The sequence below is a fragment of the Syngnathus scovelli genome, chromosome 4, assembly GCF_024217435.2.
Source record: "Syngnathus scovelli strain Florida chromosome 4, RoL_Ssco_1.2, whole genome shotgun sequence".
In the NCBI taxonomy this organism is placed as follows: Eukaryota; Metazoa; Chordata; class Actinopteri; order Syngnathiformes; family Syngnathidae; genus Syngnathus; species Syngnathus scovelli.
This window is the reverse complement of record NC_090850.1, coordinates 12,732,669-12,755,921: the sequence shown is the minus strand read 5'-3', so window position 1 is coordinate 12,755,921 and position 23,253 is coordinate 12,732,669. Positions and strand designations below refer to the sequence as shown.

Here is a 23,253-nt window from a genome sequence, read left to right as displayed (position 1 = left end):
TGCAGGTTTTTGTTGTTTTATTAAAAAAGAAATGTTGGTGGAACTTTATATTTTTTTCTAAGATGCTATCTGGTACGTTTGGATTTGCTGGGCTGTAAGGGACGGCTTGGTTTTCTTGAGAGACTGCAGGAAGTGTTCGTGTTTGATGCTAGACGCCTCCATATTTTCTTCTAATGCCAGTAGAGCAGCCTGTTTGACAAAAACAAGTTTTCAGATACTTGCCCCTTTTGAGAAAATTCCTAGCCTGCAAAATTTCTTTTACCTCTTTACAAAGATTTTCCAGGTCAGCTCCAGAGTAAAGATCAGTGCCGGCACCCAGCTCCTCCATACACACATCGGGAGCCACAGGCATAGACTTTGTGCACACCTTCAGGATGGCAAGACGAGCCTAAACACAAGACAACCCAAATTTTTCAAAAAAAGAATGTGTTCAGTATGATAAAACTATAAATCGGTTGGAGAAAATGATGCATATTCCAAACAAATCCAGATAGGTTGCAGTTGACTGAAGGATTTTTCGGTAATTATTGCAACTTCTATGCTAATTAGCCCGTACGTATATGACATTTCACATTATGTGTCAGGATTAAATCAGTGGCCTAAATTCATAAATCACATTTTGGTGTTTAAATCAAGAACATAATACCACAAAACGGATTCCTTGGAATGTTTGATAAATATTTATGGAATGGAGCTACTACAGCCATACAATTTTGATGCTATTGACTCTATATTATGTTAAAAAAAACAGTCTTGTGCAGAATTGTAACACTCTTTCGCCAATGATCTTACAGTTTTGAGAATGTGTGACTGAATGAAATCTAACCTGCAGGTCCGGTGGTGGCACATAGAGAATGTGGTCCAGTCTTCCAGGCCTCAGAAGGGCGCTGTCCAAACAGTCGGGTCGATTTGTGGCTGCTACGACCATCACGTCTTTGTTGCACACTTCCTGGCTGTCCAGCTGTTAAAGAGCACAAATGCAGGAATTATTTTCTCTACATGCATGTCAATTAAAAAATGTATTTGTAGGAAAATGCCAAATAAATCTTTGGTTGAAACAGGAATAGATTCAATGACATAATAAAAGACAGTGTAGTGAAATAAACAGACAAAAGTCACACACATTATAGTATTTGTGCACTGCATGTTTGACACGTGTGCTCTAACCTGTTCTGTAGTGTGATTCGCCTCTGCTCCCTCTACCTGAAGGATCTTCTGCGTCCCCCTCCTTTCTAGCGTCTTCAGGCCGACGCCATCCATCTCGTTGAGGAGCACGGACAAGAGTCGAGTCTGAACACTGTTGGCCGTCTGACCGCTGCACCGTGAGCCGATCACAGAGTCGATCTCATCCAGGAAAAGAATGCAGGGAGCACAAGCCCGGGCTTGGCGAAACAGCTGTACAACAGAGATGAGTTTGCGGATGAAACAAAAAAAAAAGAAGACATGAATACATCGTGACGCCAAAGTACCTGTGACAAAGCCTTCTCCGAGTCTCCCACATAGGGCGAATAGAGGTCAGCACCACTGACGGACAGGAAGGTACAATTTGAGGCCGAGGCTGCCGCTCGGACCAGTGTTGTCTTGGCGCAACCCGGAGGCCCATAGAGAAGGACACCACGGGGGCGACACAGACCCAGGCGGGAGAAGGCTTCGGGGTACATCATTGGCCACTCGATACTCTATAAAAATAAACACACAGGTATTAAAGGTATCATTTAGCATCTCGGTGCTAAGAAACTAAGTTGAATTGAGGAGCTTCATTTAGATAAACGTAGTGCTTTGCACACATTCTGTAGCACATGTCAAGTAGGATAGCGCTGGTGTGAATGATCCTCCAGTTCCTCCTAGATGTGAGTCCTGATCAAAATGCTAAACTATATTAACTGTAAATTATATTATCACCAATATAAAAATTCACCTGTCTGAGCTTCAGCTTGATGTCTTCAAGACCTCCGATCTGCTCCCAGGCCACAGGAGCGAGGTCCGTCCGGCCCAGGCTGCTCCGCAGGCAGGACGGCCGCACCAACTTTAGAGCCTCAAGGAAATGTTTCAGGGCCACCATGTGCTCCCCTGAACCCTGTGTGAAAAGGTAACAAGGTAGCTCAACATTTCACAAAACATGAAAACAGACAGGACCATCATCTCCTTATATCTACAATGTCCACAAGAATGATCACGTTACATAAACAACAATCTGTTTCGTATGCTGCATCGTTGGATTCACCTTTGCGTTTTCCCGCATAGCATGCATGGCCGCCTCCCTGCAGAGTGCGCTGAGGTCTGACCCGACATAACCTGTGGTTCTCTGTGCCAGCTCCGTTATATCCACGCTGGGACACACCGGCATCTTCTCGCACAAAACAGACAAGATCGCTGCTCTCTGGGACAAGGTAGGAGGCCCAATGATGACCTAAAGATAAAGTTATGTCTGTCATGATTCACACATTCATTTGAGTGTTTTATCTATATTTTCTTACTTCTCTGTCAAATCTTCCAGGCCTGCGCAGGGCCGGATCTAAGCTGTCTGGGCGGTTGGTGGCACCGATGACGAGGAAGCGATCTGATCGATCCACCCCATCCATCAGTGTGAGGAGTTGAGCCACCAGGCGGTTCTCCGGTGCGGACGAGCCGCTTCTTCTCGGAAAAAGGGAGTCCAACTCATCCAGGAAGAGTACACACGGACCCTCCTCTGCTGCAGCACGAGCCTGCGCGAACACGCCTCGCAACACCTCTTCGCTCTCGCCCGGGCGGGAACGGACAACCTGAAAAGTTCAATCCCACAGATGGACAAGACATACAGGTACTGTCGTGGCTTCAAATCACTTTACCTCTGGCCCTCTGACCACCACAAGGATGGCTCCGACTTCTCCAACCACTTTGCGAACCAGCTGTGTCTTTCCAACACCCGGAGGGCCCACAAGAAGGACGCCTCTGGGACACGCTACCCCAAGAGAATCAAGGGTGGCTGGATAGAGAAGGGGTAGCTGCAACATCTCTCTTAGCGACGCACTCACCTAGAGAAGAAAAGGGATTTTAAAAGTTGTGTTTTTAGATTGAGTGCTTTGGAATAATCTTGGCAAGATTCCTCGTTCAAATGAATGCAAGCTGACCTCATCCAGGCCCCCCAAAGGTACAGTGACCTGACCCTGCAGATGGCTCTTGAAGTGCCTGACAGTTTGGATGTCAGCAATATTCACACTAGTTTTGGAAGTTACAAGTCCAGCTGTGTTAGAATCCGGATAGATGTCTTTAATGACAACATGGAGAATGTCCATATCAAAATCCTCCAGATTTATGACATGCTCCTTATGCACTAAGGCACCTTTCAACATGTCTTTCACGAGCTCATGAATAAAACGAGGTGGGCTGTTTCTCTTGAAATCAACACTTTGGACGACCACGCTTATTTTCATTCCTTTCAGTTTTGGACACGGGACGGATATGACTTGCTCGGGATCCAGGGTGAGGCGTGACGTGGGTTGCCTGACGAGATATGGCGAGCAAGACTTCATGTCCAACTGTAAGAAGCCATCAGCCAAGTCAGGCCTGGGCCACGCGCTGCACAGGCAGCTTCCCTCGGGAAGGGACACCAGCACCGGGGAGCCCGCAGTCAAGCCCAGCGCTGCCATCAAACCTGGACCCAGCCTGCATCTTTGCGAGCCCCGGTCTGATGATTCGACTGGCAACAGCTTCAGAGACGTCATCGTCAAGTAACTATTACTTTCAGTCCACTTCTACTGTCCAGAGAAGAAATACATGATGTTCGTATTTAATTCTAGTGTTAGCTATGCTATTAGCTAGTAGCTACGAATTAAAAGTCACCGGTGAGTGGTGACTATGTAAACTACGAGCCACCATTTCGCTTCAAGTAAATAAATTTGTGCAACCCAATTCTGTACCGTATTTATGATACACGTACAAGCTACGAGACGTCGAAAAAGTAATGTTTACAATAGCCATGTGGCATGAAGATAAGATGGCCAACCAAAACGTTTTCCTGTCTGACTTCCGTATTTCGACTATAACAATAAAACTGTAGACTCGTCAAATAATTGTTGAAAATATGAGTGCCCTCTTTGAAAAGTTATCCCTTTTTACTTTTATTCCATTAACATATGTGATAATAATAATAGTAGTAATAATAATGCAAATACCAATAATAATAATAATAATAATAATGATATTAAATGAATATATGTTATTATTTTATTATTATTTATTATATATTTATTAATATACTATATATTGTAATAATAATAATGATTATTATGACTATTATTATTATTGTTGTTGATGATATTATTATTATTATTATCATTATTATTATTATTATTATTGTTATTATTGTTATTATTATTATTATTATTATTATTGCAATCACCATCATTGTCTGACGTATTTTAGATGCTGAAAATGTCTTTAGTTGTTTTCATTTGCGCATCACTGTTTTGAGATGTTTTCTTTTTTTGCAACTTTGATGTGCATAAGATGGATTTCACCATTCGTTGTAATACATGAAGTTGCAGGATAAAATAATAATTACACCTGTTGCTGAACCTTTTTAGCCTATTTATTCCTTATTAGTGTATCATTTTTTTCAAACCATGATGCATTATGGTTGGCCAACATTTTATGTCACTTGACTGTCTATTTAGCGCCCCTACGTGTACAGAGAAGGAAATGAATGAATGGAAAAAAGTTTTAGGAAAATATGCACAAATCTTTGCTTGATTGCAAGAAATGCTTTTGGCATGTACAATGAAAATGTCCTCTAATGTTTGTCTGGGTTTTGACTCGCTAAACCTAAACCTTTAATTCGATTTGCCGGCAGTATTTGAGTGGCGTCTGCAAAGTGCTTAGCTCTTCTTCACTCAGGGTGGTCATGAGTACTAGTCACATGGTTTCCTATTTATCCATAAATAGTAATGCAGGCGCGGCGCGATCCTGATACCAGAAGGTCGTTTCCGAGATTGTACGTGTGTGTACGTGGACGTGCGGGAGGCAGGAGCCAGGTGACAGGTGCTTGGGTTGAATGTGGACAGTTGCACGGCTCTACCTGCTTCTCAGACTATTGAACTATTGACCCCGGTGGAAATCCTAAAAAAGGCAAGTCTGGCAATGACACAGTGAAGTTTGGTGAAGCAAAGAAACACGAGGGATATTGTTTATGTTATTTCGTGGTTAACTTTCTCTACGCTGTCCACCTCGCCTCCTTTTTTTGTATGAATTATGTGTGAATGCAAATGCATAATTACTTCCCTTGGGTGACTGTCTGATTTTTGCAACGTGACACTTTCTTCAATGTAAATATATCTGCTGTGGTACATCAAATTGTACTCTGTCGGCTCTGGCAACAATTGAAGACCATCAAAAGGAGTGTTTTAAAGCCTCATTAACTGTATTGAAACATTCAATTTACACTAGTATTGCTCAGTACTTGAAAATGTTGCTGTTTTACCATCTTACTTTATTTAGGATTTGTTGGACAAGGGAGACATTTCATGCATTATTCCCAATTTCTAAAAGTGTAATTTAAAGCCTTACTGCATTCCAATGGAGTAAAGGAAGAATGCAATTTTGAGACAGAGTGGTGATAACCTCTGCTGATCATGGAATACCTACTACATTAGAATTAAACAGGTGTAAGATTCCTCTGCGGTCTGCAGAAACACTTTATTATAACTGTAAAACAATACGAGAATACATATAATATTTCTAAAAATTACATTTTTGTACACCCTATAGACTCCAAACCAACTGGAATTTGAAGAATTAAAAATCATAAATTTCTTCTCCTAGACAGTACACACTATATATCATATTTATAGTTTAATGTTTGTATTTTACTACCTTGTTAAATCACTATTTATAATTATTTTCCAGCTAGCTTCAGGATTTAATGACTCATGCCTTCATTGCCTTTTTTTTTTGCCAGTTGCATCCTCTTTCCCAGTTTACCTGCATTGGGTGTGTCAAGTATCCAGGTAGAGAGAGGGGGCTACAAGGGCAATAGATGAATTGCAAAAAACGTACTCAGCGGAATATAAATACGAGCAAATATTTTAGCCTTTCACGTATGTACATAGCTTTCAGTTTCAAAAAGGTCACAACCCTCCTGTTTATTTCAAGAACGGATTTTGGTTTAAAAACTTTATGCACTAAAAGAGGAATGACTACATATCAAAGAACGCTATTAATCATATTTAAACACCATTTAAAACATGCCTCCTTCACCACTCTTGCATCACTAAACCGCTATCTGCAAACATCACATGTTTGTCTTACAACCTGTTTGTCCTAATGACCCCATTTAATCCTCAAAACATTTGCTGTCCCTGGTTAACTTTCTCCGCTTACTGCCTGCTCAACTAGCCGGAACGCACTTGGCACACTTTCCACCTGTGCCGTCATAATTCCAGATCTCGCGAAGGTCCGGGATGTGTGTTTGTCCCATCGAACTGAAATGTCACTCTGCTACGTCTGCTAGCTCTCTTGGGACGCACAGCCAAGGTGTATGTCGAAGCCTGTTTGTGTTACTCATCAGTAAAATTAGTGTTAACTTAAATCTTAACTCCCATGACAGACCCAGAAGGAGTCTCCGGGCAGACGCGCCGTGGCCATGTCGACCCTCCTGCACTGCCTCTCCAGCTCGTCTCTCACTTTGCTCCACCGAGGGGTCCGTCAGAAGATACCAGCAAGGAGGAATTTTAGGACTTTCCCTGCGTTATGGGACCAACAGGCCAACAAAGGTAGGATAGCAATATAGCATTAAAAAAAACAATATTGAGGCTTCTTTGCAGAGGAAAAAACTGCACAAATGGAAAAGCTTTCTGTACTGCTAGCATGTGAGAGGTCAGATAAAGGTGACCTATACAAACTTGACTCTGGACAATTCTCACCTAAAAATAAATCAAGGATCGGATTTGTTCACCCTCAAAGTGTTTGTAAGTTAATGTTTAAGAAGAGTCGTGCAAGTTATTTTCCATAGCAACTTTTTCAAACTTGCCAAGCACCGCTATCTGTGTTGGAGTGTAACAGGCCTGAGCCACGCTGGCCGGCAGCCAGTCACCTGCTATTCGTGTCGCCATGGAAGCGAGGTCACGGCGCCATTTATGGAGAGAAATGTTAACCTGATACTTGCACTCAGCCATTCACACGTGGTTGTACTCTAGTGCTTGGAGAAACAATAAAAAAAACTACAGTGTATTGTCTGTTTAAAATAAAGTCTCAATTGTTTTACATGAGAGGTTTTCAAACTTTACACCAAGTGCTGTTTTTAGGTGGCACTTGGTGTAAAGTTGGAAAACAGTTTTTTTTTTTGTTTCCCAAAAATTCACAAGTCAGCATATTTTGATACATTTTATGATCCATATTAGGTATCATTAATGTGTATAACCATGCCTGAAATTATTATTATTTTGTTTATTTATTATTTATTTGTATATATTTATTTTGGCGTCGTTAGCTTTATTTTTTCAAATAGTTTGTCACTCACTAGATTTCAATAATGACTGTGGTTGACTCTTTTAAAGTTTGAATCAAAACAAAGAAAGGAGTTTAGAAGGCCTAATGAAGCCTCACAGATGGAAGAAAACATCCAGATGGCGAGCATCTAGAAGAAAGATGCCCAATGTTCAGCCAGATTTTGTTATTGCCCCGCCGCATATTGTAATAAAATTAATTACGGCCTGCATCAAGGGGTGGACATCCCTGCTTTAGAAAATGCTGGTTTTAATCTGCGGCATGGCACCTCAACTAATCTGTATCGGGCAGCAGGAGAGGGATTGTGGGGACAAACATGAAAAGGCTCATAAAACCACAACCTGCAATTTTGCATTACTATGTTTTGTGCTCATCTGATTTGCAGGTGTTCTCTACAAGGAGCTGGTGGTTGGTGTTCCCAAGGAGACCTTCCAGAACGAGCGCCGTGTGGCGCTGTCTCCTGCTGGGGTGCAGGCGCTGGTCAAGCAAGGCTTCAGTGTAAAGGTGGAGAGTGGAGCTGGTGAGGACTCCAAGTTTTCTGACCAGCAATACAAAGATGCTGGCGCCAGCATCACGGACGTCAAAGGGGCCCTTGGATCAGACCTGGTTCTCAAGGTTTGCCCCGTCTGACCATCCACCACCGGTCTGTATTAAGCCTTATGTGCATAATTGAAGTGCTCATGTTCTGCTGTAGGTTCGAGCACCCAGTCTGAGCGAGGCAGACCTTCTGAAGCCAATGTCCACCCTGGTGAGCTTCGTCTATCCGGCTCAGAATCCGGAGCTGATGAAGAAGTTGTCAGAAAGGAGGAGCACGGTGTTGGCTATGGACCAGGTGCCCAGAGTCACCATTGCGCAAGGCTATGACGCACTCAGCTCCATGGCCAACATTGCCGGGTGAGGGCCGAGAGAAATCCAATCGATGTGTTGGCTGCAGCTGTGGTCCAATAGAAAATATTTTACAAATTGACTGTATTGCGTTTCAGCAGTGTGAATGAGAACGGTTGTTTGTCTAATTGTGCTGTGATTGATTTTCTGTCCACAAGCCCAGGGTGCACCCTGGCAGCTGACATTGGATCCATTTATCTGCTTTGAATTCACTTTTTTACATCTACTATTGTGGAAACATCTCAGAAAATCAAGGCTGTTACAGAATGCTTTTGCACTAAGATAGAACCAAAGTTCTACTTTTGTCTAAATTAACCTCCTCAAATCTTTAACAGAGATGCCACAAGGTAGCAGCATTGCACTACTTTTTTTGCAGAATGAAATTCTTCAACTGACTTCCACATAGTTCCACCAGATGGTGGTAAAGCATTACTTTTGTTTTAAAAAGCTCCTCAACTTACTTCAACACATAGTAATAATGGCAAAGGACTACATTTGACCAAATGAACCTCTTGAAGTCCAACATGCCAGCTAAGTATTATTGTTGTTGAAATAAAACTCCTCAATTCAATAGAATTTCTCATATCACTTATAGCTTATATATCGTATCTCTATACAGATGGACCTATAATTATATACCTATGGCCTATCAGTGGAAAACGTACTTTTTGATCAAGAGGGTCTATCAGTGACAGGAACATCTTGGATTTTTTTTTTTTTTTTTTTTTAGGTACAAGGCTGTTGTTCTGGCTGCCAACCACTTTGGTAGATTCTTCACTGGCCAGATCACAGCAGCAGGAAAAGTACCACCAGCTAAGGTAAAATCCTCATTAATATCATTAAAGCTGTTTTTCGTGTGTGTGTGTTTTCTTGTTGCTACTCTCCAAAGTAAAATGTGCTTTCTTCAGGTCCTGGTGATTGGAGGAGGTGTAGCCGGTTTGGCAGCCGCAGGGGCAGCCAAATCCATGGGAGCCATTGTCAGAGGATTTGACACAAGGTAGAATTCATCACACTTGTAAGACTGACTAGGGTGCACTAGTAGAACAATTGTATCTTACTACTAATATTCATTATCACTAGTAATGCCACTTTAAGCCTACGAGGATGCAATTTAATCGTAGTATTAAACTGCGGTGCTGCAGTAGAGACACTTCTAGGTGTACGGAGAAATAAAACTTGTTCTATTCGTGCACCCTCGTGGTTTGACGAGTATACTGAACTGGCTTACATCAATGATATCTAATAAATGGCTTTTACTAAAGCTATTTCAGGATTTATTCAATATCCAGTGTGCGGTCCATGTATGTATGAGTATGCTCCCTGTTCTGACTTTTAGGAGAACTTTGGCATACTAGTAGAATGGCTACTGTGCATTAGTATTATGACCACTTTGTTTTACTGTCACTATTAACATTTTTCCACAACTTGTGCCACTTTTGGCCTTCTACAGTAGTAAACAAACCTTATTAGTAAAGCATTGTGCTGCCTTGAGTGAGCAGAAAAGTCACATAGCAAAGGAAGGCAGTGGTGGAAAAAACATGACTAACAGTAGTGATGGGAAATGAAGCTTCAAATTAGTTTCATGAATCAGTTATATTATTTTCTGTAGACGGTGATCTCCGTTTAACATTCTAAAAGCACGGTGACTCTTTTATTCAAACCAACAGTGCCACTTAGAGAAGTATCAAAACAACTGACATGGTCCTTTTACGTGCGCATTGAATTGTCTTGCCAATGAAAAAATTAGTGTATGGCCTAAAGATAGATAACAAAGAATACATAAATGCCCAAATGGTTTTACGTGAACTGTTTGGTGTTGATCAGACCAGCAGCTTTGGAACAGTTCAAGTCATTTGGGGCGGAACCTCTAGAAGTGGACGTCAAAGAGTCTGGCGACGGGGTCGGCGGTTACGCCAAAGAAATGTCAAAGGAGTTTATTGAAGCTGAGATGGCGCTGTTTGCCAAGCAGTGCAAAGAAGTCGACATTGTCATCAGCACCGCTTTGATTCCAGGTCAGTCACTCTGACCCTGGCACTGCATTCATGCGTCCCGGCTGTCTTGCCAAAAAGTGGTCCATACGTTGGTCTGCATTGAGACTTCTCATTTTCTCATGATTATTGTCTTGTGTTCAGGAAAGACGGCTCCTATTCTGATCAAAAAGGAATTCGTGGAGTCCATGAAGGATGGTTCTGTGGTAGTGGATCTGGCTGCCGAGGCGGGTGGTAACATAGAGACCACCAGGCCTGGAGAGCTGCACATTCACAAGGTGATTATTTATTTATTTATTTATTTATTTATTTATTTATTTATTTATTTATTTATTCATTCATTCATTCATTCATTATGCACCGGTGTTTGTTTCTATTTATGACTGTCCTGTTAGAGTAAAGCCAGTAAATGAATTAAAAGATAAAACTCACTGTGAAGCGCAACATCTCCCCATAGCCCAAGCGCCGATCAGTCATTGACTTACTAAGTCATGATTATGCGATACTATTGCATTCAGCCAGTAAAAAAAACTAAGAAACTATAAAAGATTGATTGATTGATCCATTTAATTATTGATCTATTTATTTATTTAATATATTTACCAGACCTTTTTTTTAACTCAAGTATCTGTACTTGTACTTAAGTACAGAGCGTGAATGATTCTGCCCCCTCTCCCAAATGCTCTGATTTTGTTTTCTTGAATAAGAACGTGACCCACATTGGCTACACGGACCTGCCCAGCCGCATGGCCACCCAAGCCAGCACTCTGTACTCCAACAACGTACTGAAGCTTCTGAAGGCCATCAGCCCCGACAAGGAGTACTTCCACTATGAACCCAAAGAGGATTTTGACTATGGAACAATGGACCACGTGATCCGCGGGACCCTTGTAATGAAGGTGGGTTTGATTTGTAATCTTTAGCTCTGCTGGCACTCATTGCTGCCTCCTGGGTATCAGAGCTTGTTGATTTCCAAATGATTATAGAACCCAATCCCCGGCTTTAAATTGCTCCACCAATAAGAATGTTATGAACGCTTCATAATTGACTTTTCCAGGAATTTTTACCTCTGACACATTGTTTATTGAAGGCAAAGCGTGCAACCTCAATGTTAGATATCAGTTTCGCCCTCGTTAAACCCACTAGTAAATATTTCTTGATTGCTGTTTGTTCATGTTAACCTTTAAATTTGCGTTTGGAGTCGGAGGTCTACCACAATGCAAGATGTTTCTCACAGAAAACTGCTGCGTTATTGTGTTGATGTAACTCTGTCATCCGTTCTCACAATCCTGCATATGTTTGGTGCGTCAACAGGATGGACAGAATATGTTCCCGGCGCCACTTCCCAAGACCGTCCCACCACCACCGGTGAAACAGAAATCCGTGGCAGAGTTGGAGGCTGAGAAAGTGGCTGCAGTTTCTCCCTTCAAACGCACAATGACTAATGCTGGCATCTATACTTCAGGTTGGGGGAGGACATGCAAAGCTGAAACATTAATGCCAGCACTTCTAAACTTCTAAAAAGTTATTTTCGGTTAGACAGCTTAAGTAGTTGTCCTTTGCTGACTCCTGCAGGTTTGTCCACCTGTCTGGCTCTGGGCCTCATCTCGCCCAACGCCGCGTTCACGCAAATGGTAACGACCTTCGGCCTGGCCGGGATCGTGGGGTACCACACCGTGTGGGGTGTCACCCCCGCGCTCCACTCGCCTTTAATGTCCGTGACAAACGCCATCTCAGGTAATGATTTGAGCCTCGGCACTCAATATGAAAAAAATGGTCCAAACTTAAAATAGTTTCCACTTTTATTATGCTGCTTTTCAACAGGTCTGACAGCGGTTGGCGGTCTGGTTCTGATGGGTGGGAGTCTCACACCGTCCTCACTGCCTGAGAGTCTCGCCCTAGCAGCTGCCTTTATTTCCTCCATCAACATTGCTGGTCTGATTACCCTTTTTCTATTTGTGCAAAAACAAATTGCAGTTTTTTTTTTTCTAACCTGCCAAATAACAACCACATTGGTCATATCTTCAGGTGGTTTCCTTATCACCCAGCGAATGTTGGACATGTTCAAGCGCCCCACTGACCCCCCGGAGTACAACTACCTGTACATGTTACCTGGGGCTGCATTTGTTGGTGGATATGGCGCATCTGTGGCAGCTGGTTACAGCATTGAACAGGTGAAAGGGCATTGAACACAACATTTTGTAGCATTACGATGCCAAGAAACTATGTTGAAGCGAGTTGAGGAGTTTCATTTAGCCCAAAAATATTGCTTGCCGCCATCTTGTGGCATCTTGGTGTCAAGGAATTACGATGACATGAGTTGAGTTCAAATTAGAGAAAAATTGTGTTTTGCGGACATCTTGTGGCATTTTTAAAAGCTTTTTTCTAACCTTCTTTTTCCCCTTTAGAACTGTTTAACATTACCTCCACTTTGAATGAATTGGCAGTTCCACATTCATTTTCTGTCCTGTCTGCTTCTCAAAACTTGGTAAATTCCACAGTTTGAGAAACTTGTGGTGTTCCTCAGATGATGTACTTGGGCTCCGGCTTGTGCTGCGTCGGCGCACTGGCAGGCCTTTCCGCTCAGGGCACTAGTCGGCTTGGAAATGCGCTGGGCATGATGGGAGTTGCAGGGGGCATTGCCGCCACCCTTGGTGCACTCAAGCCTTCTCCAGAGCTGCTGTCACAGATGTCATTGGCCATGGCCACTGGAGGGACTCTGGGTAGGTGGCTTCTTTGAGAACACACACTGTGTGCTTCGAGCCGTTAACAGATTTTGCATGTTAACTACTTTATTATTGTTTCTGACTTGAAGGCATATCCCAATTGTTATTTGAGAAAAGGCACCAGATGTTTGATGCCAAAAGTAATGACTGTGCACTCAAAATATGCATAACAAGACTAGTAAAAGCTCTGCATCGCCATGCTTCAGTGCCAATCATCGTAATAATTCACACATGCCCCCTCCTGAGAGAAGTGCCCCAAATTAAAATGTATAAATGACTTTCAGACCAATTGAGTGAAAATAGACCACTACTCGCAGCACTTCTGATGATATCTTACAGCACTTTGACCTGCTTTGGAACATACTGTATATCGAGACAAAGGCATCCAGGTCACGTTAGAAAAATCTCAAGACCTAACAGAAATGTCACAAGAAATATACATCCATCCATTTTCAGTATCAAATCCGTTTGGAAGAACCGGTTGAAATTTGAGCTTCAATTTTTTTTGAGTCCTGAGAGTGAAAATATTCCAAGCGAGCACCCATCCCTAACTCTGTCAGCACCGTCGTGTAATATTGTAATGGTCATTTAAAACATAGGGATGATAAATGATGCTCAGCACAAACCCTCTTGGCTTTGATTGTTCATGTTTTGTTGGGAGGGGAAGTGGAGGACTAAAACTTTAACCGTTGTTTTGCCCTTTGAAGTTCAGGCCCAATTGCTCAGAGTAGAGAAACATAAAACAGGTGACTGGTATTTTCTTTTCTTTTTTTTTGTACCATCTAAACACATGCTTGAGAAGGTTTGTGTTAATGGCTCCACATTGGAGCTGAGCCATTAATCAAATTAAAATCAATATTGCAATGTTGTAGAATGCAATTGTCATATTGCAAAAGCTCCATTTTCAAGAATTTGTTTTTGCTTTATTTCAGTCGGTGGCCTTTATCTATTTTGTATGTATATTTATAGTTTCTAGATAAGTTCAGTGCTTTAGGCAGTCCACATTTGCACATTATTGTCATGAAACATATTGTTTATTGTAATGCATATTAATGCATTATGTTTGTTAAAAAAATACATGGGAAGTGAGCTTTGAAAAAAAAACAATGATTTAATTGCAATGTAGAAGAGGAGGTGGAGTTGGATTATTTTTCAAAATGTTTATCATTACTGGACTTTTGGTAAATTCTCTTTCTGCCGGCGTGCAGGTTTGACCATAGCCAAGCGGATCGAAATCGCCGACTTGCCTCAGTTGGTGGCGGCGTTCCACAGCCTCGTGGGCCTGGCAGCGGTTCTCACCTGCGTGGCGGAGTACATGATCGAATTCCCCCACCTTGACGCTCACCCGGCCGCTGGCGTGCTCAAGACGGTGGCCTATTTGGGCACGTACATCGGTGGCGTCACCTTCAGTGGATCACTGGTCGCCTATGGCAAGCTGCAAGGTACTTCACGTAGCCTGACTAGCATTTGGAGAAAGACAAGCACATGTTTTGAAGATCTCATTTTCCACGTATGATTGCAGTTTCAGATTTTTGACATATGATAATCATCATAATCATGTCAGCGTTGTCTGTTCCTGATTGTGTGTTTGATCATTCCAAAACCAAAATGATCCTCAAGCAAATCCACCCCTGGATTTTGACCTTGCCGTGCCAGTCACATTTATTTATTGTGGAGTGATTTTAACTATTACATACTATTCTTTTTCATGCACATGCGTGTTCCAGGGGAATTTGGACCACCAATCAAATCATCAGAAACTGATCTTTTAAAATGTTTTATTAAGGACATTTCTTTCATTAATAAATGTGCGAGTTCTCTTCAATGTTAAAGAGAATAAGCTATTTTTTTTTTAAAAAATGGCTACATCATAAATACCTTCTTATGTTATGCAATTGTGAAACCAAACAGTTCTCGGACATGTTTCAAATTCCACCATTTCACTGTCTGCTTTCTGTAGTTACCTAGACTCTCTAAGTGTTTGTAGACACTGAAGAGAAGAGTGTGTGACATGTTTTGTCTCATCATGATCTTCCCTGAAGCCAAACAGAGAGAAAGCCAAACATTGTTTCCAATTGAAATATGTGTGACTTGTTTGCAGGCATCCTGAACTCTGCGCCTCTCCTATTGCCCGGACGTCACATGTTGAATGCTGGCCTCATGGCAGCGTCAATGGGAGGCATGGTGCCCTTCATGCTTAGTTCCAGTTACGGTACTGGAATGGGCTGTTTACTGGGAGTATCTGGGCTGTCCACTGTAATGGTGAGTTTCCGCTAATAGGTTAACGGTATTCAGAAAGTACGTATTGACAAATGTTCTCATGGACTATCGTGATCAGTGATAAATAATCCAAATGATAAATTTGTCAAGAGATGAACATTCACGTCCCAGTTCTGTTTGTCCTTTAATATGGTAGGGCGTCACCCTGACAGCAGCTATCGGAGGTGCAGACATGCCAGTGGTCATCACCGTATTGAACAGCTACTCTGGCTGGGCACTCTGCGCTGAAGGCTTCTTACTGGACAACAATCTTATGACCATCGTGGGTGCTTTGATTGGCTCCTCTGGCGCAATCCTCTCTTACATCATGTGCGTGGTGAGTACGCCAAAATACTCATACGCTCTACTTCAATAAAAAATACAGATGTGTTACCAAAGAGAAAATACACATGTTGTTAAATGTTGGGAAGAAAATATGTCATCAGAAGTACAGAATAGATACCCGAAAAATCTACATGACTCCTCCCCAATTGCGACATTTGCCATCTCTCCCAAGGCGATGAACCGCTCCCTGCCTAATGTGATCCTGGGTGGCTTTGGCACCACCTCCACAGCAGGTGGCAAACCCATGGAGATTGTTGGCACCCACACGGAGGTCAACGTGGACCAGACCATTGACATAATCAAGGAAGCCAACAGCATTATCATCACGCCAGGTACTTAGAAACAAATATGTATATAAAACCAATATTTACTAGCTATCACGTATATGTCTTTGACGCATGCATTCAGGTCGGAGCACTTCCCGTAACTCTATTTGGATCTTTATGTATTTAAATCACAGTTTTTGAGGTCTCAACACTGGCTATATATGGAATCAATTGAAATGTATTTCAAAGCATATTTCAGGCTCCGCTACTGCTTTGCTCGTATCTATGGACGTTTGTAGGTCAAATGTTCGTAAGATTGTAGGTCAAATGTTTGTAAGCTGAGGACTACTTGTAGTGTATCGCACTGTACATTTTTCATCATAGTCAAGTACAGTGTGGTTCTACCCAGCTCATGCAAGATGACTAGTTTTCTTGCCGCCTGCATCAACCTCAAAGAATAACTTGGGATACACATGGCTGCCATTTGCGCAAGTGTTTTTTTGTTGTTACTTTTACAACCATGGGCAGATGTGCGGTCCAACATAGGGCTTTGATTATGAGAAACAGTGTAAAGTCAAGCTGGTGCCCTACAGTACATGGTATTAAGGAAAATGATGGCTCTGATTTCAAAGAGGTCATTTCTGTGTGTGTGTGTGTGTGTGTATATAGGCTGGGGGTTGTGTGCAGCAAAAGCCCAGTATCCAATTGCAGACATGGTGAAGATGCTGAAGGAACAAGGCAAAACTGTCAGGTAACTGTCAACACATTTGCTCGAACGTTCTCTCGTAAGTGACATACTAAATGATACATTCGGTGTTTTCCTCAGGTTTGGTATCCATCCAGTGGCCGGGCGTATGCCAGGCCAGCTAAACGTGCTCTTGGCTGAGGCCGGTGTACCATATGATGTTGTATTGGAGATGGATGAGATCAACGAAGACTTTCCAGGTATGCTTTTCCCAGGAATACAACGGGGGGTTAGCTGCAAGGTGTTGAGTAAAATTACAAGAAGTGAACTATAACGTCATACACTTACTTGACTTTGATCAGCCTGCTGTTGTTTTGACACGAGAATCAGGCGTACGCCCTGAGACACATGCTTGTGTTTATGATGGTGCACTGCTAAATGGTGTTGGGAAATTCAGTGCGTTTCAAAAGAAGGTTTTGTTTTTGTCTCCTGTGACTACATTTAAATGTCAGAAACGGACCTGACGCTGGTGATTGGTGCCAACGACACAGTGAATTCTGCAGCTCAAGAAGATCCAAACTCTATAATTGCCGGCATGCCTGTTCTAGAGGTGTGGAAGTCCAAACAGGTTAGTCCAGCTTTTTATTTGAATGATACAGTGAATGGCCACTTTTATCTGTAATTTAAATCAGAAAGCAACTGAACCCTCCCCACCCCCAAAGAAAGTTGTAAATTGGCACTGACAGAAGTTTACTGTCAAACTAAACGTAAAACAATGAGAATTTCATGTTCTGTTATAAGCAATGGCTGTTTGAACACAAATGGTGGATCTACACATGTAGACATTAACTACACACAGGCATATATTCTTTATCCTCTGTCACATACAAATGATGGCACCGTATTAGACATGTCAGGGAACCTTTTCTCCCATTTATCCAGGTGATCGTGATGAAGCGGACCTTGGGTGTGGGCTACGCTGCGGTGGATAACCCCATTTTCTACAAAGCCAACACATCCATGTTGCTGGGAGATGCCAAGAAGACATGTGATAGCCTTCAAGCAAAGATCAGAGAAGCCTTCTACTAGGCTCCTCACTACCAGCTGACTGACTACATGGAGCCTCTTGGTACAAAATACACATTTTGGTTTCAGTTGGATCTTAAGATATTTACGTCTGAATGAAATATAACGAGATGACCTTAAGCTGTACAATAATAGATGAGTTTTAATTAAAGGGGGAAAATCAAAGCCCTGTGTACTAGTTTGTAAATAAAGATATTTAAAAGTACAGTTAAATCCCAGTGTGCTGCTTTTAAGGTGAAAAAAATAAATGTCAAGAAACTGCATAATGCTGACAATATCATTATTTTATTTTTTTAACTTTAAAGAACAAAAGATTAGTCAGATGGCGTGGCTATTTGCAAGTGGTGAGAACGGCTTGTTTACAATTTTGAGGCCACATTATATGTACTTGGAATTTTTTTGAATTGACGTTTTGTTAAAAGCATTCCTCTGTAGTGTGTCAAATTGACAATACTTATTTTCACTTTACAGGGACTTTAAGACTTGTACGTGGTATGACTGGTAACTAACATACTAGCTTTAACTCGATTAGGAAATATTTTTGACACGAGACAAGATAGCGTTTCACATTGTATACACTTTAAATTTGATCCCAAACACTCAAGCAAATATCACTTTCCCTTCCAAAATCAAACGGAAAAATGAAACTTGAATTGGATTTACAATTGTGTTTCAGTCTCTTGCTGTTTCTGTCTCTTCTCTGCTTCCTTCTTTCCGGCCTCCTTCGACTTTCTGACGACTGCGTGCAGGTAAGAGTAGAAAAAAAGAAGGTTGTCATACTCTCCGCTGTACTCTTGAGCAAGGCATTGCTCATGGAAGTCCTTGAGAAAATAATAGATTGCTTCGATCGTTGCCAGGTAAGTGTCTGGTTTGCCCCTCTGAGAGCGCCAGAAGCACGTTTTCCTTGTCCTCAGCTCAACCTGGAGCAGGTCTGAAATGTTAGCACAGAGTGACCTTGTTAAACTATCGAAGGCTATAAAAACGAAAACTCGGTAAGTACCTTGCAGTCTATCATCTGTGCTGATTTTGTTGGTCTGGTTCCACGTGCTGTCGATGAAGACCACCCTCTGGAGGGGATGTGTCCTTGATTCGGAGTCCTTCGTTTCATCAGGGCACCCTGACCCCGAATCGTCTGTAGGGTGTGAGGCAGATGGAGGCTTCTCTATTTTCCGTCTCTTTAACAAGGGGCCACGTGACCTGCTCTCAGTCCTCTCATGCAAACAGCGTATCATGTCTTGTACTGTGACAGCGCCTGGACCGGGGAACACCAACACAACCTGGTGAGGGACAGATGAGAATGTATGAAATTATATTCAAATAATAACGATATATCAAAAATACTTTTCCATAGATTGCCCAGAAGTTCAAACATTTGAAAATAGTTGATCAGAATTCAATGCCAAATGTGTAGCTTGAATGATTGTGACTAAAAGGACGGTATTTGGAACATCAAATCACGGAGCACCAAGCTGCGTGTGATCTTGAGCTAACCTTGTCTTGATCATACTCAGGAATGCAGGGGTATGTGTAAATGGTGATGTCACTGGGCGCCAGGATCTTTGCATGAACCGCAGTGCTCTTGCCATCTGTCTCATTGGGATGTTTGATGATGTCTATCTTCACTGGGAGCTGTACGCAGAAGACAAAAAACATAACACTTAGTAAAAACGACATTATAAGCATCACAAAGACTTGAACCCAAGGACGAAAAGAACAAACAATCCCAAACCTTTATACTGACCTTGACAATGGGGATTTCTTGCAGACTGACGTCCACTAATAGGCAGCATGTGTAGCAGAAGAACATCCTTGATCCTCCACATTTAGCACATTTTGACCTGCCCCTCTGCTGCACTTTTTCCAGCACGGCGTGCGATGCCAATTTAAGTCCTTGAAGAGGCTGCTTGGACAGCTCGGGAGTGTGTGCTGAATCGCTTGAGCCTTCATCCAAGCTGCTCATGCTTGCTTGTGCTTAATGTTGACAATCCAGATGAGAGAATGCGGACCAGATATTATTAGCTGCACAACAGGGACACATTTTGGATTGAGTTAAGAGATTTAGATTTTGTACACTTACAATAATTAAAATAATATACATAATAAAAAAGGCCTGACAGATGTGGATTTTATATAATGAATAACTTAGTTTGGGCCCCCAAATTATTACAAGATGATATTAAGTGCATGCAGAATATTCAAGACCCAATCAGTACGTGTCACACACTAGTAGGCAAGTAGTACTAGTAGTCCATGCTTTTCTAAGCATACCAGTAAGACAACTACGTAACAAGTGCGGCCAAATCGTGCACTAGTTGACCACGGGTACTACTAGTGAAGTAAAATGCGACTAGTTTTGCACGTCAAAACAAAACAGTATTTCGCATAACACGTGTGAATGGATCTGAAAATACGACGTGAAGTTGTGCACACTAACTGACTATTAGCTGCGTGTGGTCTGACAAGTGCATTTCACTTACTGATCACTGGTTAATCAAGAAATGTCAAAAATTATGGTCCAGGATGTTTTTAACCGCCCAATCTTTACGGCAGCGTGCAGCAGCGTTTTTCCGGTTTGCAGCCGTAGTATTAGATTCCGCCTTGGAACTGCAACGTGCGTAAACGTCTCCGCCACATTGAATGTGGAAAGATTGTTGAAGATGACTCATTCATTTGCACCTTGCACAATCGTGTCAACTCAAAGCCAGAGGTCATGGAATGGTGACTGAAAAATTCCTTCTATTTTTTTTAATATAATTTGGTGAGTTTGTCCACCCACCCACTTTCCACCTGTTTCTTAAAAAAAAAAAAAAAAAAAAAAAAAAAAAACAGTACATTATATCAAATTGACAGCGTGGAAATGCACAAACATTTGTTAACTAAGATTCAGTTTGGTTGGGTCCCTCACATGTCTGAAAGCAGGGAAAAATGTTGACCATTGTTTTCTAAAGTAAAAGCAGATGTTTTTGATTTAACACAACGATAGTCAGTCTGCTTTCAAGGAGGGCTTCAGAAATCGAAGAATATTTATTGTGCATAAATGGAGTTTCTGAGGACAATTGGACAATTTTATGTTAAACCATATCTCCAAATGATTAATCAATTAGAAAAATATTTTGTGAATAATTTGATAATTGTTTGTTAAACCATGTCTCCAAATGATTAATCAATTAGACAAATATTTTGTGAATAATTTGATAATTGTTTACTTGTTGATAACTCCATTAATTGTTGCACCTCATGTTGTATTCAGTGCAGCTACCACCCCAGACAGCGATGCAACTGGAGAGGACGCTCTCTATGGTGCCACGATAGAATGCAGTCATGACGGCCGGAGGAGCACTTGCTCGCCTGAGTTTCCGCAGGAAGTACAGGCGGCGCTGAGCTCTCTTCGCCAGTGACACGGTGTTGGCGGACCAGGAGAGGTCCTCACTGATGTGCACCCCCAGGAATTTGGTGCTGCTCACCCTCTCCACCACAGCACCGTCAATGATCAGCGGCAGGTATTGGGTGTGACCCTTCCGGAAATCAACAACAATTTCCTTGGTCTTGTTGACGTTCAGCAGGAGGTTGTTGTCCCTGCACCACGCGGTCAGAAGGTCAACCTCCAACCTGTACTGAGTCTCGTCGCCCTTGGTGATGAGACCCACCAGAGTCGTGTCGTCAGCAAACTTCACTATGCGGTTGTCGCTGTAGGACGCAGTGCAGTCATGCGTCAGCAGGGTGAAGAGCAGCGGACTGAGCACACAGCCTTGGGGGGCCCCCGTGCACAGCGTGATGCTGGCGGAGATTTTGTCGCCAACACGTACCACCTGAGGCCTCTGACAGAGGAAGTCCAGTAGTCAGTTGCAGAGGTAGGTACTGAGGCCCAGCTTGTCGAGTTTGCAGATGAGTTTTTGTGGCACAATGGTGTTGAAGGCAGAACTGAAGTCCACAAACAGCAATCTCACATACGAGTTAAGGGGGAATGGTGTCGTTTACTCGCATTTTCCCCTATTTGCAGCGGGGCTGGGTTGCTTGGATTTTGTCTGGCTACTCACGGGGGATTACTGTAATTCTAGCCATGCTATACAGCTGCCATGTAATCCTTCAAATCACAAATCACCAATTGCAAGTGCTTGCGTGACTTGCTGGAAAAGCCATCCGAATGGTTTCCCACACAAAGGGGCAACGACTGATTTTTGTGGCATGTCACTTGTTGCTTTCAAAATGATTGGGTGTTTTGCAGACATAGAATCGCCCTCGGTTGCATAACCATAGATTTCTTTGAACAAAAATAAGATTTTTGGCAGTTCACCCTCCACTTTCCTCCCATTGGCCCAAGCCCACCGCCATCGCACGAGACCCTGTGGCCTTCCACACAGTTGAACTTTACTCACCAATTTTCACAACCCCCCCAGCCGCCAGGTTTATTCCCCCCCTACCCACCTCCACGTCTTTTCCCAAGATTCTGTTCAATTTGTCAGACTGCCAATGTCTGCATGTGCACTTGGTAATGTGGACCACATGTGGTTTTCTGAAATCAAACAGATTATAAACCATTAAAACAAATAATGTGTTTTTGCCATACACTCATGATATAACCACAAAATACAATGAAATTGGACAAGCACTTTTTAGTTGATTTGCTGTAGGTGACAAAAGCGAGGCATTGACACAAATACAGTTTTGTGAACACAATTCCAGGACGTTCCATAGTTTTTCCCATAGGAAATAATAGAGATAGAAATAATTTGTTCCAGACTCACAAGACCAGTATTAATTGTTTTGGAAGTAATATTTCAACAAAAATAATCAAAACCACAGTAACAATAAAACAGATAACATTTCAGTATGGTTAAGTATTTATCAATTATTAGTTTTCATTTAATCCCAACTATTCACTGTACAAATGTTGATACCGATACCAAAACGTTATCTAGGTATCCAATTATACTTACAAATTCTTTTAAGTACCACGAGAGTGAGCCTGAGCAGCAACTTGATCGATATCATATTATGGAGAGAATTAGACCTCTTCAACATTTAAGATGTTCTTTCAAAATGAAATGAAGTACATATGTGGGGTGTCTTAATGATGCCACTGTGCCTGTCGTCTCCTCATTGGTGCTGTGTCCACTGAGAATACACAACCTTGAATGTGAAATGTGTTTACATTTTAAGTATGTTACAAATTATCTGCTAAAACTAACTTTGCGTGACTTGGCAGGCAGCTTTACCTTGCTCCCATGTTGTTTGGGTCAGATGTATTCCAGGGGGTTTGTTCTCTCAATTTGACAGTCTGTATCTGACAAGGGATCCAGATGTGCACCCAGCCCACAGAGTTAAAACTGTGTGTGCGTCCGTGCGTGTTCATGCATGAATGAGATTGGAAAGTGTGGGAACTCTGCTAATATGTCTGTTATTGTGGTCATCATCGAAACTCAGAGGAATTCAAATTACATTAAAACACCACGTGATTGGATTATACTGTCATTGGTTTATCCATTTTTTTTGGACGTGTCATCATGATTTCCCAAATGTTTCTTTGCTAA

The 23,253-nt window shown here is 42.1% G+C and overlaps 3 protein-coding genes across 6 annotated transcripts; 1 reads left to right on the top strand and 2 right to left on the bottom strand.

Moving 5' to 3' along the window:
* afg2b (AFG2 AAA ATPase homolog B) lies at window positions 1-4,009 on the bottom strand. Its single transcript, XM_049719069.1, has 10 exons — window positions 3,111-4,009; window positions 2,829-3,014; window positions 2,478-2,762; window positions 2,225-2,410; window positions 1,919-2,077; window positions 1,470-1,679; window positions 1,168-1,395; window positions 827-961; window positions 263-388; window positions 1-189 (listed from the first exon to the last, which is right to left on the bottom strand). Exons 1-10 carry the CDS (start codon window positions 3,702-3,704, stop codon window positions 58-60), a joined length of 2,241 nt encoding a protein of 746 aa, XP_049575026.1. The 5' UTR covers window positions 3,705-4,009; the 3' UTR covers window positions 1-57.
* Window positions 3,564-17,927, top strand: LOC125967746 (NAD(P) transhydrogenase, mitochondrial). Of its 3 annotated transcripts, none has more exons than XM_068650348.1 (22): window positions 3,564-3,710; window positions 6,584-6,749; window positions 7,868-8,097; window positions 8,177-8,376; window positions 9,098-9,185; window positions 9,276-9,364; window positions 10,192-10,379; window positions 10,500-10,633; window positions 11,063-11,254; window positions 11,670-11,820; window positions 11,931-12,092; window positions 12,180-12,290; window positions 12,384-12,529; window positions 12,883-13,078; window positions 14,290-14,523; window positions 15,183-15,343; window positions 15,498-15,677; window positions 15,858-16,017; window positions 16,621-16,702; window positions 16,778-16,896; window positions 17,149-17,264; window positions 17,579-17,927. In XM_068650348.1, the coding sequence occupies exons 2-22, from the start codon at window positions 6,620-6,622 to the stop codon at window positions 17,723-17,725; spliced, it is 3,216 nt and encodes a 1,071-aa protein (XP_068506449.1). In that variant the 5' UTR covers window positions 3,564-3,710; window positions 6,584-6,619; the 3' UTR covers window positions 17,726-17,927. The 3 variants fall into 3 exon arrangements, with proteins under 3 accessions (XP_068506449.1, XP_049575025.1, XP_049575024.1); XM_049719068.2 differs by lacking the exon at window positions 3,564-3,710 and adding an exon at window positions 4,939-5,106; XM_049719067.2 differs by lacking the exon at window positions 3,564-3,710 and adding an exon at window positions 6,390-6,512.
* Window positions 17,262-20,379, bottom strand: dtwd1 (DTW domain containing 1). 2 transcript variants are annotated; one of them, XM_068650349.1, is made up of 5 exons: window positions 20,200-20,379; window positions 19,464-19,693; window positions 19,214-19,351; window positions 18,723-18,999; window positions 17,262-18,653 (listed from the first exon to the last, which is right to left on the bottom strand). In XM_068650349.1, exons 2-5 carry the CDS (start codon window positions 19,680-19,682, stop codon window positions 18,382-18,384), a joined length of 906 nt encoding a protein of 301 aa, XP_068506450.1. In that variant the 5' UTR covers window positions 19,683-19,693; window positions 20,200-20,379; the 3' UTR covers window positions 17,262-18,381. The 2 variants fall into 2 exon arrangements, with proteins under 2 accessions (XP_068506450.1, XP_049575028.1); XM_049719071.2 differs by having other exon boundaries at window positions 17,986-18,653; window positions 19,464-19,741; window positions 20,200-20,375.
* Window positions 20,380-23,253: the final 2,874 nt, after the last annotated feature.